The sequence below is a fragment of the Heteronotia binoei genome, chromosome 10 (assembly GCF_032191835.1).
Source record: "Heteronotia binoei isolate CCM8104 ecotype False Entrance Well chromosome 10, APGP_CSIRO_Hbin_v1, whole genome shotgun sequence".
Taxonomy (NCBI): Eukaryota; Metazoa; Chordata; class Lepidosauria; order Squamata; family Gekkonidae; genus Heteronotia; species Heteronotia binoei.
Window position 1 is genome coordinate 98,472,860 of NC_083232.1, and position 15,392 is coordinate 98,488,251.

The 15,392-nt window shown below is 47.4% G+C and overlaps 1 protein-coding gene across 1 annotated transcript in view; it reads left to right on the forward strand.

Annotated features, from left to right (window-relative positions):
• The window catches only part of EPB41L4B (erythrocyte membrane protein band 4.1 like 4B), a 122,208-nt gene that overhangs the window by 58,812 nt on the left and 48,004 nt on the right, over positions 1 to 15,392 (forward strand). The window contains exon 2 of the mRNA XM_060247827.1: positions 279 to 383. Within this exon, the coding sequence (XP_060103810.1) occupies positions 279 to 383 (105 nt within the window). The remainder of the gene's footprint in view (positions 1 to 278; positions 384 to 15,392) is intronic.

Below are 15,392 nucleotides of genomic sequence, written 5' to 3' on the forward strand. Positions count from 1 at the left end.
TTTTGCAATGCTCCCGCTTTATAGCTAATGTGGGAGGTTTTATTAGTTGATGAGTTGTGTGTTGTGTCCCCTGATGTGTGCACGTGCCATCTACTGTCAGACAGGACTGGAGAGACATTGGCCTAATTCAGTGCATCCACATAATTGCGTGGGTGTTAGGAAATGTGCAGGTGTGCGCTCCCTCTTTTAACATCTGTGCTGTGTGGCTTGTTTGCATCATATATGTACACACAACTATATTCCTTCTGTTTAAAAAACTCTCTATATCTTCCTTACAGAAACATGCAAAAGGGCAAGATTTGTTTGACCAGATTGTGTATCACTTGGATCTCGTTGAAACGGATTACTTTGGCCTTCAATTCATGGATATGTCCCAGGTGATGGTAAGTATGCCGTTTTCATATCACAGTAATTGTGGTGTCTGGAAAGAATAATTAGCGCCTTGACAAACAAGGTTTTTCCCCATACGATGTATGTGCTGAGTCTTGTTTTCCAGGTAAGCCTGGAGTCTGGCTTCAAACGTGTAAATATTTCATGCTCACAATGTCATGGGTGCTAGCTGATTTAAATACGCATCTTTCTGACTCCAGCCGCTGGCTCTTTTATTCCCTTAACTTTTAAAACGGCATGTTGCAATTGTACTGCACTCATGATCTGTCTTCAGGTTCTCTTGTGCAAAAAACACTTGGATTGGCAATAGTAGCACATTTAGACCAATCTAAGCTTGTCTTGCAGAGATAGAAATGCTTTAGTTATGAAGGCTGGATGATAGAATGGGAAGTATAGGGTATGTTTACACCAAGGGTCATTTCACAGAAAAAGAGGTGCTGGAGCTAGCTCATTAGCACAGCACATTTGCATAACTCAGTTGCATCTGCCACGCACCTCTGACATCACTGGAAGGTGTACTAAATTATATCAGCTCAGCATCTGCCTTCAGATGCTTCTGGAATTATAATTGTCATAGTAAAACTTTACTCCCATCCTACTTTTTAAATTACTTTCTCCTCTGTGGCCACAGTGGCATGAGGAAGGTTTCCATCTTGTCTGCTTTACATGTTTTGATTATTTCCCCATTTTTTGTTGGGGGGGAAAGATTAGAAAGTTTGTCAAATCTTAGAGTTCAGCAAAATTATCCTAGCGGGTTTGAACAATGGAGCCCAGAAACGAGTACTTTTTAGGGGGATACGAAAGAGCACAATAAAATTTAGAGGTTCTGGAGCTCTGCTCCTGTGAGCTCCTGCCCAAAATGGGGTCTGGTTTACACTACACTAAATAATGGATTTTCCAACTGTATAAAAATAGCAAAAGTCCTCTTGCAAAACATTTTTTTTGTGTCGTGTGAACACACCCATAGTGTCCTCCTGTATGTCTTGCAGTGGAGACAGAAAACCTTTGTTCCCAAGCTAGCTTTCAATATTGAAACAAGTTGGTGTTTATGTATTGAACTGTGGTTTGCCACTTTCTTTTTGCTTCTGGACAAAGTTGGAATCCAGCGGCACCTTTAAGACTAACAAAGTTTTATTCTGGAGATATGTTTTTGCGTGCAGAAAACAACAACAGTTTAACAGAATAAAACTGGTCTTACAGGTGCCACTGGACTCAAACGTTGTTCTGCCACTTCAGACCACAACGGCTGCCCACCGAAATCTATCTATCTTGTTTCTGTTCTTATTTCCTGAATTCTCTACCATGCAGGACCCAAACTTTCCGGAAATGTTTCCCTGAGAATGCTAGTGCCAATGGAACCTCCTCACGGCACCTGGGTTTTGGGGGGTTTTTGCCACTGTGTGACACAGAGTGTTGGACTTGATGGGCTGATCCGGCATGGCTTCTCTTATGTTTTTATGTAGTGCAGGTAGATTTTTAAGCAGTTATGAATCTCATAAAGCTTCAAACTGAAATTATTTTTCTACCTCTCGTTATTTGCATGAGCAGCGGTTGCATTCAGAAGTTGAGGATACATCTGATTTAACCATAGGTGCTACAAGAACAAAGTGCACATATCTGTTTATTAGTGGTGTTTATCAAAGCTCAAATTATGCCGCCCTTAAAGGTGGTGATGAGAAAATTTGGAGAAATAGCAAAAGACACATCACACTGTTGGCGAAAGCAGTGTGGTGTAGATAGTGTAGTGTTGGCAAAAAGCAGTGTCGTTGGGAAATACAGACACTGGGAAAACGGGGCGCTTTGGGGTAAGAGGCAAGCAAGTTCAAAAAAGATTGTGGAGTTGGAGTTTAGGTATGAGCAGATACGCAAGTAGAGCATGTCGGGGGAGAAAATGTCGAGAGTAGCAAAATGCTAAGCTAGATGTGATGGTCATGAGAAAATATACTAGGACTGGAAACCTACAAACTGACCACCAAAGTGTGGAGTTGACCCAGCTTGTATAGGGTTGATGAACACAGAGGAATGATCTAAAATGAATTTGTAAGGAAACAGTAATCTGGGGAGCTGGTCCTGTGAGCAGCAGCTGCACAGTCCCACCTTCAGGGGTACCACCCTCACTTTCCGTTGTCCTTCTACTCTCCTGTTTCCTCAGGGGATTGCAGACTTTTGTCAGGCAACAAGCCCAAATCCATTCTCCCTGCCACCAGCCCCTTTCCCAAGTGGACATCTTGGCTTTGACTTCAAGGGGAGCTCTGCAGGCTCTTGGGTCATGTCCATAGCTTGGCATGACAGGAGACGAGCCTCTCCCCCCTTCCAGGCTCCAAGCTGGCCTGGAGGCATGGACTTCCCTGTGTTGTCCCCTGTGACCTCACTGTGGAGCGCTGACTTGCTTAACAGCTACTGTGGCTGCAGTTGCCACACTAATTGGGGGAGGGGGCCATGGCTCAGTGGTAGAGCATCAGCTTGGAATGCAGCAGGTCCCAGGTTTAAGCCCCGGCATCTCCAGCTAAGAGGCTCAGGTTGTAGGTTATGTGAGGGACCGCTGCCTGAACCCCAGATAGCCTTTGCTAGTCTTGGGTAGACTGTACAGACCTTGATGGACCTCGGGTCTGATTCGATATAAGGCAACTTCATATTTATGCATAAAGTGTACATCCTAAACAAGCAGGGAGAGTTGATACTTCAGGGGTTCCAGCAACAGGAGTTTATACCCACTCTTGTGGAGAGATGAGGGAATCTCATTGTGGCAAATGTGGTGAATAGGTTTGTGGAGCCTTACACGTTGCTCTGTTTCAGAACTTGACTGAATCATTGACTTCACAATATATTTATGTACGTACTTGCCTACCTACCTACCTACCTACCTACCTACCTACTTACTTACTTACTTTGGATTTATATCCAGTCCTTCTCCGCAAGCGGACTTAGGGCGGCTAATAATCAACCAAAACATTACAATGCTGAGATCATTTGAAATAATACTAAAATCATTAAAGTATAACATTATGGTGTCATTCAGCTAAACAGGCAGTTCACAACCTTCTCCAGCAGGCAGATTTTATTCATATTCATTTCTTAAAGTTATTCTATCCATCGGTGGTCGGTGAGATGTTGCCCAATTACTCATGGCTGGTAGTTACTCAGTTATTAGGGTGGCAGCCCTCTCCCACTCAGATTTCATAGGCCAGTTGAAATGATTCTCTTTTACAGGCCCTGCAGAATTGAGAAAGATCCGGCAGGGCCTGTATAGCCTCTTGAAGGGTATTCCACCGAAAAAGCCCTGGTCCTTGTAGAGGTCAGTCTGGCCTCCCTTGGTCCGGGGATGGAGAAGAGATTTTGTCCTTAGCTTGGTTATCACCATGGCTTGTATTTAATATATAACTGTGTGAAAGTCCCATCAGTACTTGGGACTAGAGGTTAGTCAAGTGAGACCATCTTTGTATTCCTGTCATGTTTGTATCAGAGTCCAAGCAATGGTTTGGACTGTTTATGTGCAAGTAGTAGTAGTAGTAATAATAATAATAATAATAATAATAATTTTTATTTATATCCCGCCCTCCCCGCCGAGGCAGGCTCAGGGCGGCTGGCGTTCCATTCCCATGCAAGTAACGTTCCATTCCCAATCAATTTCATGAAGATCTCAGCAAATTAACAAAAATAAGAGATGATATTTGTTCTGCTGTTGGTTTTTGTATTTAGGAATAAAGTTTGGTAGTGGGGTTATCGTGGAAGCATACATTTATTCCTGTTTATAATTCCAGAGGAGTAGCCACATTAATTTATTGTGACAAAATAAAATGGAAAAGCCAGTGGCACCTTAAAAGATTAGCAGAATTTATTCCAGCAGAAGTGTTTTTTTCTCGTGAGTCATAGCTTGCTTCTGTCAGATGCATCTGATGAATTGAGTTCCATCTTGGGAAAGTTTACACTGGAATAAATTTTGTTAACCTCAGCTTGCTTTTCGTGTTTCTCTAGAGCTGACGTAAGGGTAGGGATTGGCGAAAGCTGCATAAATTTTCAGGTCAGATCCCAAACAATAACTGTATCAACTCCATTCACATGTTGTGCCATGGTTAAGGATAATAATAATATAATAATAATAAATTTTATTTCTATCCCGCCCTCCCCACCTTAGCGGGCTCAGGGCGGCTAACAGCATATTACAAAACATACAGTGATATTATAAAAACATTTAAATCCCACAATATAAAACATCAACAATAAAACTACTAACATTAAAAACCAGTTCAATGATATAATTATTCTGCGGTGTGAATCTTCAGACCGCATTGGCGGCTCCTTAATTCTTGATCTTCCTAACAGTCCGGATGTGCCAGTTTAAAAAGGACGGTCTTGCAGGCCCTGCGGAACTGCTCAAGGTTCCGCAGGGCCCGCACCTCCTCGGGGAGTCGGTTCCACAGAGTAGGAGCCGCACTCGAGAATGCCCGTACTCTGGTGCTCTGATGTTTAATCTCCTTCGGCCCGGGGATGGTCATCAGATTTTTCCCGACTGACCTCAGTGCTCTCTGGGGTTCGTATGGGGAAAGACGGTCCCTCAGGTAGGTGGGTCCTCGGCCATATAAGGCTTTAAAGGTAACGACCAACACTTTGTACTGGACTCGGTATATAATTGGCAGCCAGTGCAGTTCACGTAGCCCCGGCTGTATATGCTCCCGTTTTGGAAGTCCCAACAACAGCCTGGCCGCCGCGTTCTGCACTAGCTGCAGCTTCCGAGTCCGGCACAGAGGTAGCCCCAAGTAGAGGGCATTACAGTAGTCTAGTCTTGAGGTGACCGTTGCGTGGATCACCGTTGCGAGGTCCCGGCGCTCGAGGAAAGGGGCCAACTGCCTTGCCCGCTTCAGATGGAAGAATGCTGACTTGGCAGTGGCTGCTATCTGGGCCTCCATTGATAGTGAAGGCTCCAGTAAAACACCTAGGCTCTTTACCTGGCGCGCTGCTTTCAATAGCGCACCGTCGAAGGCCGGGAGAGCTATTTCCCTTCCCAGGGCGCCGCGGCCCACGCACAGGACCTCTGTCTTCGCTGGGTTCAGCTTCAGCCCGCTCAGCCTGAGCCATGTCGCGACAGCCTGTAAAGCCCGGTCGAGATTCCCTGGTGCGGAGTTGGGCCAGCCGTCCATTAGCAGATAGAGCTGGGTGTCGTCTGCATATTGATGGCAACCCAGCCCAAACCGCCGGGCAATCTGGGCGAGGGGGCGCATATAGATGTTGAACAACATCGGGGAGAGAACTGCTCCCTGAGGCACCCCACAATCCAGTGTGCGCCTCCGGGATCGTTCTCCCCCAATAGCCACCCTCTGTCCCCGACCTAGGAGAAAGGAGGAAAGCCATTGCAGGGCCGACCCCTCAACCCCAATGTCGGCGAGGCGGCGCGTCAGTAGCCGATGGTCGACTGTATCAAATGCAGCCGACAGATCTAACAGCATCAGCACTGCAACGCCGCCTCGATCCAGTTGCCGTTGGAGGTCATCCACTAAGGCGACCAGCACCGTCTCCGTCCCATGGCCCGGCCGGAAGCCTGACTGACATGGGTCCAGGACAGAAGCGTCATCCAGAAACCTCTGAAGCTGCTGCGCCACAGCCCTCTCAATAATTTTACCTAAAAACGGTAAATTAGACACCGGTCGATAGTTCGCCAATTCGGCCGGGTCTGCTGTAGCTTTTTTCAAGAGAGGGCGGACCAAGGCCTCTTTTAGGGGTGTTGGAAATTGCCCCTCTGAGAGGGACCTATTTATGATGTCCCGTAAAGGACATCTAAGCTCCCCCTGGCAGGATTTAATCAGCCAAGAGGGGCAGGGGTCCAGATCGCATGTTGTCGGGCGAGCAGCGGAGAGGATTCTGTCGACTTCCTCCAGGCTGAGCGGGTCGAAGTGGTCCAGCACTAAACCTGAAGACAGGCACGGAGCCTCAATTTCACTCACTGTATCCAAGGTGGTAGGCAGGTCTTGGCGGAGCAACGAGATTTTATCTGCAAAATATCTCGCAAATGCCTCACAGCCTATTTCCAATTCTCTAACATTTGGTTTGCCTTGAGGCAACGTTATAAGATCCCCAATTATTCTAAATAATTGTGCTGGGCGCGAGTTTGCAGATGCAATCTTGGTAGCAAAGTATTCTTTCTTTGCAGCCTTGACTGCCATCTCATAAGACTTCATAAACGTTCTATAGGATGTTCTCGTTGCTTCGTCCCGAGTATGCCTCCACTGCCTCTCTAGTCGTCTAAGCCCTTGTTTCAGCCGGCGCAACCCCAGGGTGTACCATGGAGCCAGCTTCGTGCGAGGGCGTAGAGGACGCCGGGGTGCAATTTCGTCGATAGCCCTGGATAGCTGGTCCTGCCAGATCTCCACCAGGTCATCGAGGGAATTGCCAGTGGGCCAAGGATCCCTCAGGGCCGTTTGGAACCGTTCCGGGTCCATCAGGCCCCGAGGGCGAGCCAAAATAGGCTCTCCGCCCATACAGGGTTGGGGTAGCATCCCCATACGGGCCTTAAGGGCTAGGTGATCCGACCATGGTACCGCTTCTACGGCGATATCGTTCACCAAAATCCCGGACGCAAAGATCAGGTCTAATGTGTGCCCGGCCTGATGCGTGGGAGTCGTGACAAGTTGAGAGAGTCCCAGTGTTGCCATGGACGACACTAGGTCCATCGCCTGAGTGGAGGCCGTGTCGTCGGCATGGACGTTGAAGTCACCCAGGACCATAAGCCTCGGGTACTCCAACGCCCAGCCCGCCACTGCCTCCAATAGTGATGGTAAGGCATTGGCCGGTGCGTTAGGCGGACGGTACACCAGCCAAATTGCCAACCCCTCTCCAACATCCCACGCCAGACCGGCGCATTCAATCCCATCAATCCTTGGGCCCGGGAGAGCCCGAAAGGAGTAATCCTCCCGTATGAGTAATGCTACGCCTCCCCCCCGCCCGCTACTCCGTGATTGGTGGAAGACCGAGTATCCCGGGGGGGACATCTGGGAGAGAGCTACTGTCTCCCCGTCCCTCACCCAGGTCTCGGTCACGCAAGCCAGGTCCATGTTCTGCTGTAGCAGAAACTCCCTAAGGGTCGCGGTCTTATTATTTATGGACCTGGCGTTACATAACACCAATGACAGAGGCGAGCAATTCTTCTTAGACCCACTACCCGCCACCATTGGGATGGGAAGTAGACTGGAAGGTGGCCGAGCACCGCTTTGTCTCTGTCTCCTTCCATTATATTTCTGTCTATTCCCACCGTCGTATCTTCCCCTCCCCAGGATAGCTCTTTATGGCTTGGCGTGATATCCAGGATTAAAGCAATAGCAGCAGCAAACATGGATGCGTCACTGGCCAGCATGCCAGAATTGAAAACTGTTGTTTGAAGTGGATTGTTTTCCATCGTCAGGAAGTATTTCTGGGTTCGGGTAACTCCATCTCTGGTGGTCCCTGTGTCTCTTTAGCAGGGTTTCCCAAACTTTTCTTTCCTGTGGCCGCGTTATTTTTACACTTCTCCTTCGTGGCTCACTAAAATTTGGAGATGAAGCCAAGAGACTTTGGGGGTGGAGCTGGAAGACAGGAATCATGTCATTTCCTGTGGTGTCAAGGGTCAAGTGATGTCACTCTCGGGGCACACTGAACCAAAACTCCACCTTTTCCTGTGATGTCACTTCCAGGGCACTCCCCCAAACCTGCCTCTTCTGAAGTAACTTCATCTTCAGAAAAATCTCTTTGAAACTCATGCTGAGACAAAATGGGGGTGGAAAGTGGGCGGTCCTTTCTTTCCACACCCACACCTGCATGCACCTATCTGTTTGTGTGTTCTTCTCCAGCTTGCAAGCACTCCTAATGTTTATGTTCAATTGTCTGCACCACCTACACACCCCTTCCTCAACAGCACTGGCCATTGTATGCAGTTGGGAGTGCTGTTGCCATTGCCATCAGGAATTACAGCACTGTGTATCACCCACGCTGGGCCCTGGCAGCTGCTCTACCTCAAAATATGCTGAAACATTTAGTAGGCCCTTCCTTCAGCTGCTACTACTGGAACCCTGACTCAAGCTATAACCAAGCTTGCTTGGTTTCAAGAAAATCTTTCGACAGCTATTTTTCATACTTTTCTTTGGCTAAAACACTGGGAAATTGCTATGAAAGGTAGCAGAGAATTGTACTGCAATTAGTGCATTAATTTCCAGTTATATGTTCATACAAGCTTTTCTGTACTTATCCCAAAAAGGATATTTATGAGGGGCCTGCAGCTTTTTACTGGCTGTGTTTCCCATGCCTTTAAAAGCAACCTGTTTTGCAGATATTTAGCCAGTGAACTTCTTTCATCCTTTTTAATATCTACAGGAGGAGTTTAATTTTGGTGTCAGACAGCTGTTAAAAGCAGGACCAGTAAAATGGTGCCAAGTTTATAGCACCATCACTTCCAGTGCTGTTGAGATATACTGCAGTAGTCTCCAATAATCTCTTTCTGCCCCATACCTCTCACACTCACACAGAAATCTCATAGAAAGACCAGCTGGCTACGACTGGGAGTGCCAACTTTTCATTGGCAGAGCTCCTATGTCTGCAACAGCAGTATGATGAACAGAAAAGTTTCATCCAGTAAAAATGAAAGAAAGAAAGAAAGAAAGAAAGAAAGAAAGAAAGAAAGAAAGAAAGAAAGAAAGAAAGAAATTGAAATAAAGAATGAAAGATTGAAAGAATGAAATAAATTGAAAGAATGAAAGAAACTGAAAGAATGAAATGGAAGGAGAGGAAAAGAAGACATGAAAGAACATAAGAGGAGCTATGTTGGATCAGCCCAGTGGACTATCCAGTCCAAAATTCTCTCATACAATGCCCCAAAAGCTCCGGAATGTCCACCAGTGGGGCCAGGGCACTAGAAGCCCTCCCACTATTGCTTCCCACCCTCCCAGCACCAAAAATACAGACAGAGAATCACTTGCAGGGAAAGAAAGAAAGAAAGAAGGAGGAGGGGAAGGGGGAAAAAAGCCTTTCTCACCATCAGATGGCCCCAGCCAGCAACAATTCTGCCCTGGGGTCGTTTTGTAAGGAGTGTGCTACTGGAATGTCCACTCCCCGCTCCTCCCATCTGAAAAAAACACCCCCCCCTTCTTTGCTGCCCAGGTCTCCTGGGGAAATCTCCCCAAAAGAGCATACTGCAAGGCACATGAGAGCTCATACCTTGAAGAACACTTCATGGGCCTAAAGTGCCAATGGAGGCCAGCTTTTCTCTTAAACACTGGGAGGGGGGGAGAAGAAAGGAGAGGCAGCCCAGCTCCTCTCTGCACAACACAGAGACGGGGGAAGGAAGGAAGCCAAACAGAGCTCAGGCTTTGCAGCCTGTGTCAGTCTTCAAGGCTAGCTTTTCTCTGCACAACAGAGAGACGGGGGGCAGGGCTAGCTTTGGCTTTTCTTGTGACCCGGTAGTGAGGCTTCCATGCCCCCCCTCCCCCATAGACTAGAGATGCCAAACTCACAACAAGTCTCCAGCTGCCTTTTTTCTACCTGCCCTCCAAGTCTGGTGAGGATTGGATGGGGAGACATGTGAGTTACAGCCCCCCAAAGCAGGTGCCCCAAGGAAAGTGCTCTCTAGGGAAATCACAGCTGCAGGTTCAGGACTGTGTCAAATGGACCCCCTGTAAGCTAGAGGCATCAAACTCACAGAGGACCTCCCTGAACTGCCCCTCTTCCTGTCCTCCAAGTTTAATGAGGATTGGCTGAAGGGAGGCTGACAATCAGCCCCCCCCCCCGCCCAAAGTGCTCTCTAGGGAAATCTCAGCCAACCCTTCTTTTCTAGCCCAGGAGGCGGTCACCCACCAGCTTCTCCCTGGTGACTGGGGTTTGGGGGGTGGCCCACCACACTCTCCCTCATGCCTGGCAGGCGGTCAACCTGTTGTGAAGATGGATTCTAGGGGTGGCCAACCCTTTCCCTCGTCCCCGGAAGGCAGCCACCCACCTGCCTGCTTGTTGGGAACATAGTTGTTGTAGATGAGGAAACTTTGGGTGCTGTCAAGTGAGCTCACTTGTACGGGTGAATGTGTGCTGAGGTAGAAGTTTGCAGAGGTGGATGTTGGTCCATGAGGTAGATGTTGTGTTGTGAGGTACATCTGGGTTCTTGGGGTTCATGCGCTGTGAGGTAGATGAGGGACAGAAATAATGAGGCAGATGTGGACCAGGGGAGGCTGGGGGGACATGTGAGGAGGGGGTGTTAAATATCCCAAGGAGGGAGGGTGCAGCTCTTCATCTCAAGAACCCATCCTGGCTGAGACTCTAATCTTGGCTGTGGCAGGAGGACTGGTGGTGGGCGGCTCAGGAGGTGTTAAAATATCCCAGCTAAGGGGGTTCAGCTCCTCATCCTGGTATGGATTGTGGCAGTGATGTGTCCCCTGGACATGGAGCACAACCACTTTGTAGCCAGGTAGCAGTACTGTAGCAGGAGGACAGGTGGTGTAGTACTGCAGCAGGAGGGGTGTGTGGCTCTTCTCCTCAGGTGAGGAACCCAGTTCCTGCTCAGAGATCCTCTGCTTGGCTGTAGCAGGAGGACATGGAGAGAGACCCCAAGCCCTGAAAGACATTGGTGGACAGTGGGAGGCTTGGAGTGATGATTCCTGTGGAGGAGGGAGGGAGATAGAAAGATCCCAAGGGGGGAGGCTTCTCCTCAGCCAAGGAACCCGACACCTGCTGGTCCCTCATGCTTGTCCATCCAGAGCAACCATCTCTCCAACAAGGTAAGCAATTTCCTCAAGATTGAATCCATCCCCCCAACTGGGGGGGGGCACCTGGAGGCACTGATTCTAGGTGGGGCACTACTTGTGAGGAGGGGGTGTTAAAATATCCCTTTGAAGGGGGATGCAGCTTCAAAGAACCCGGCACCTGTGCTGGCTGAGACCCTCTTCTTAACTGTAGCAGGAAGACAGGTGGTGTCTCGGGTGATGTCAAAATATCCTAGCAAGGGGTGTGTGGCTCCTCAAGTGAGGAATTCAGCACCTCTTCTGGCTATGACACTCTGCTTGGCTTTAGCAGGAAGACAGGTGGAGAAAGGTGTTGAAATATCGCAGGGGGGGGGGCGGTTGCAGGTCCTCCAGCGAGGAACCCAGCACCTGATGACTGAGACCCTCAGCGTGGCTGTAGCAGGAGGGCACTGGTGGCCTACGACCGCTGCTTCAGTGTATCTGAAGAAGTGTGTATGCGCACAAAAGCTTCTCCCAGAATTAAACTTTGCTGGTCTTCAAGGTGTCACTGGATGCAGAGAACCCTGCTTTGCCACTTTACTGATCAATTCAGGGCCATGTACTTTGAGTAACTGAGGCAATGCTGCCCCTCTATACCATAGAGTAGGGGTGGCCAAACGGTTGCTTGGGAGCCATATGTGGCTTGTTCACCCATATTGTGTGGCTCTCAAAGCCCCCAGTGCCTCAGTGGTTGGCTTGGAGAAGGCATTTTTTTACACCTTCCCTTCCCTTCCCTTCCCCTCCCCCATCTATTTTTCTCCCTCCCTTGTCTTGTGGCTCTCAAACATCTGACATTTTTTCTTTGTGGCTCTTACATTAAGCATGTTTGACCACCCCTGGTCTAGACAGCTCTTGTAATTTCAGACTGGCAATTTCTGCCACTCCAGCTACATTTTCTTCTCATGCAGGAAATTTTGGCAACACCTTTGCATGTCTGGGTGCTTTTTCCCACTTGCTGAAATTTCTGGCGGTGCAGGAGAGGAAGGGCACAAAGTGAGGGGCAGTCAGAGCAGGAGAAGCGGGAAGAGAAGGAGTTTCTCATCTCTTCTGCTCCCCAACTCCTCACTGGTTCCCACTCGTTTTCCTGTGACTAGGCCCAAGGATTCAGTTTTTGAGAAGTGTGGTATGTTACACAGCAGAATTGCATTGAAACCCCACCCGAGGGCCTCCTGTAGTATTTCTTATGATCTCGGGTAGTCAAAGCTTCAGTTTTGCAGGGAAAATATAAACCGTGTTATTATAGCCATTTTTGGAAATCTGGGATTATGTGGATTAAAATCTGTACAAGTGGAGCTAATATGATCTGGGAATGGAAAACGTGCTGAAGTGTAAAGCCGTATTAAATGCTCAGCTAACAGTAGGGGGGCCGATTCTGCCAGTCCGCCCTTCCACTGCAGACCCCCAATTTGCCCCTCGTGCTGTTCCTGAGCATCCCGTTCCCCCAGGAGTAGCTTTCAAGGATTTTTGTGGGCTACAGAGGGAAGGGAATGGCCAGAAAGGGTTTTTCCCCTACACAGGCAGAAGTGCCTTCTGTTAGTGGAAGGTTTAGTTTGGATCCAGCCCACGGAGTTGCCAGCTCTGGGCTAGAAAATTCTTGGAGATTTGGGGGATGGAGCCTGGGGAGGGAAGGGACCTCAGTGGGGTAGAATGCCATACAGTCCACCTTCCAAAGCAGTCATTTCATTCAGGGGAATTTGTATTGTCTGGAGACCAGTTTTAATTCCAGATCTCCAGCCACCACCTGGAGATTGGCAACCATAATTGCTGATCATCGTTGGGACAGAAAATCAAAAATTAGGCAACAACGTTCTTCAGTGCTTCCAACTTTATACTTACGATGAGATTGTATCAACAAGCAACTGTGCTTTTAAGAGATTGGACTTGCAGGTGTTAGAACAGAGAGAGATGGAGCTGTATTCTTGTAGAACCCTTCCCCTGGGGACATGGTTCCTATTAACATAATTTCGTTTATCAAGATACATATTACAGCAAATTCTAATAATGAGGAAATCACAGGAAATTATATTACTCTTGAGTTCAGGGTTCAGAAAAACAACTGCAAAGGCCTATTTTCCAACAGTTATAAATAGCTGTTCGTTTCAGAAGATCACCTGGGAAATGATGTTAAGCATAAATGGGAAAGGATGCTACAGAAACATACCCCATTGTGTGCTGGGCATTAAACCTGGAGTTTCCGTAAATATAAATCCATCTGGGTTAAATTAAAATAAAATCATTGCGAATTAGTCATTTCTGGTTCTTAGTTCCATACAGAATTAGTTAAAATTTACCCTGGCATTGAGAATAAATATTGATTGTAGACAAAGAAGGCAGATACTTCATGTAAGCAGGGGTCATTTCATAGAAAAAGAGGGACTGGAGCTTTTTAGCACAACTCACTTGCATATGCTACGGCATCGCCAGAAGGTGTACTGAATTATATCAGCTCAGCATCTATCTTAAAATGCTTCTTGAATTATAAATGTCATCATAAAACCTTACTCCCATCATACTTTTAAAATTATTTTCTTCTATGTGGCCACAGTGGTATGATGAAGATTTCTGTCTGCTTTATATGTTTTGGTTATTTTCCCATTTTTGTGGGGGGAAATATTAGGAAGTTTGTCAAATCTTATAGTCAGCAAAATTCTCACAGGGGGGTTGAACAATGGAGCCCATAAACAATTATTTTGAGGGGGGGTAATAAAGAAAGAGCACAATACAATTTAGAAGTTCCTGAGCTCCGCTCCTGTGAGCTCCTGCCCAAAATGAGGCCTGCATGTAAGTAGTGGAGTTGCCCTAAAATTATAAAATGCTGGGAAAGATTGTCTGTGCTATTGGTAAAAATGGCATGCAGCTGTTTAGTTTTCAGTCCTTTGGTGCTGTTGAATTTCCTTGAAGAAACAGTGAAGTTTTGGAGGAAAAAACCTGGCTTCTGGTTTAGGGACTGTGACTAAGGTTTTGCAAACCAAAAGCTAGCAGTAGTCTTGCCTGCCAGTAATGTGGAGCTTGGGCATACAAGGAAATGAGCAGCCATGACTATATTAACGGTTCTGTAAAGTGGTACCTGAATAGAAGCCTCATAATTCAGAGAATGGGATCTGCAGTGCATTTTCTTATGGTCTTATTATAACATTTGATGCTTGTGGGGAATGTTTTTATATGTGTATTATTTATATGGTAGGCAGATAGGTCGGTAGAATTTTATTGCATGAGGCCAAGGGCCCCTAACAATGTAATGATAGCTGCCCAAGCAGTAATAAATATTACCGTAAAGACACAACAAGGTTAAAACCAATGTTAAAATTGTCAGGACCAAGACATAACATAGAATACAGCATGTTGGACATGAGGGCAAAAGTTGGGTGCAAATCTTCGTGGCAGTCAGTGCATAAAGTGACATCATGTAGGTGACATAATGATCGCCATCAGATAAGAGGTAGATGATTTTGTCTGTCGCCGAATGTGAGGCTAGCCCAGCAAAATGCCTGCAAGGAGCTGGGCCCGTAGCTACAGGAGGTCTCTCACTAGGCAGCATCCCCTCCCCAATTTGCCCAGCCTGGCCAGAAGATTGATTATGCCTGGTCTGCTCTGGTTGGAGAGACAGAGAGACTGAGGGGGGGGAAAACCCCTTTTGTGGGTAAAAGCTGTTTTCATTTCCCTGCTAGCTGTCAACTTCTAGCTGGAGGTGTGAACTGACCAATTGTCTGGCCAGATAGGTCATTAGCATTTCTAAAGGGGTGAGGCTGGAGACTATACTAAAAGAGGGGGGGGGGGGGGAAATGAAGGTGAAGGTTTTGAACAATCCAAATCTTCAAAGTTCTCCAGAAGTAAAGTGAATATGAAGTTTCCTATAAAGGTTTCTTTGCCAGCCCTGGCCTGAAGTAGGTGCATGTTGGCTGTTCGGTCCAAACAAAACAAGAGCAGCTTCTCCATTCCTTTGCACAGCCCGATCTGTTTAGCGGATTTCCTCACGTAAGCTCCACCATGCTAAACTGCCCCTTGCCTGCCCCCCCCCCCCCAAGATCCCTGGCTGCAATGCTGGAACTGAGTAGAAATCACAAAACAGGATATAATGAGGGAGATCCTCCAATTCCAGGGCTCCACAGATACATACTCACTGAGCAGCTGGGTATATTGATAATAGCCAACTAATATGGCAGTTGTCATTGCTTGGAATCTGAGGGTGGTAAAGGCTTCTCTAAGTCTGTGGAAGATGATGCTTGACAAATAGGAAGCTCTGGTGTGATCCTGTTCAAGCAGTTTAAACCAGGG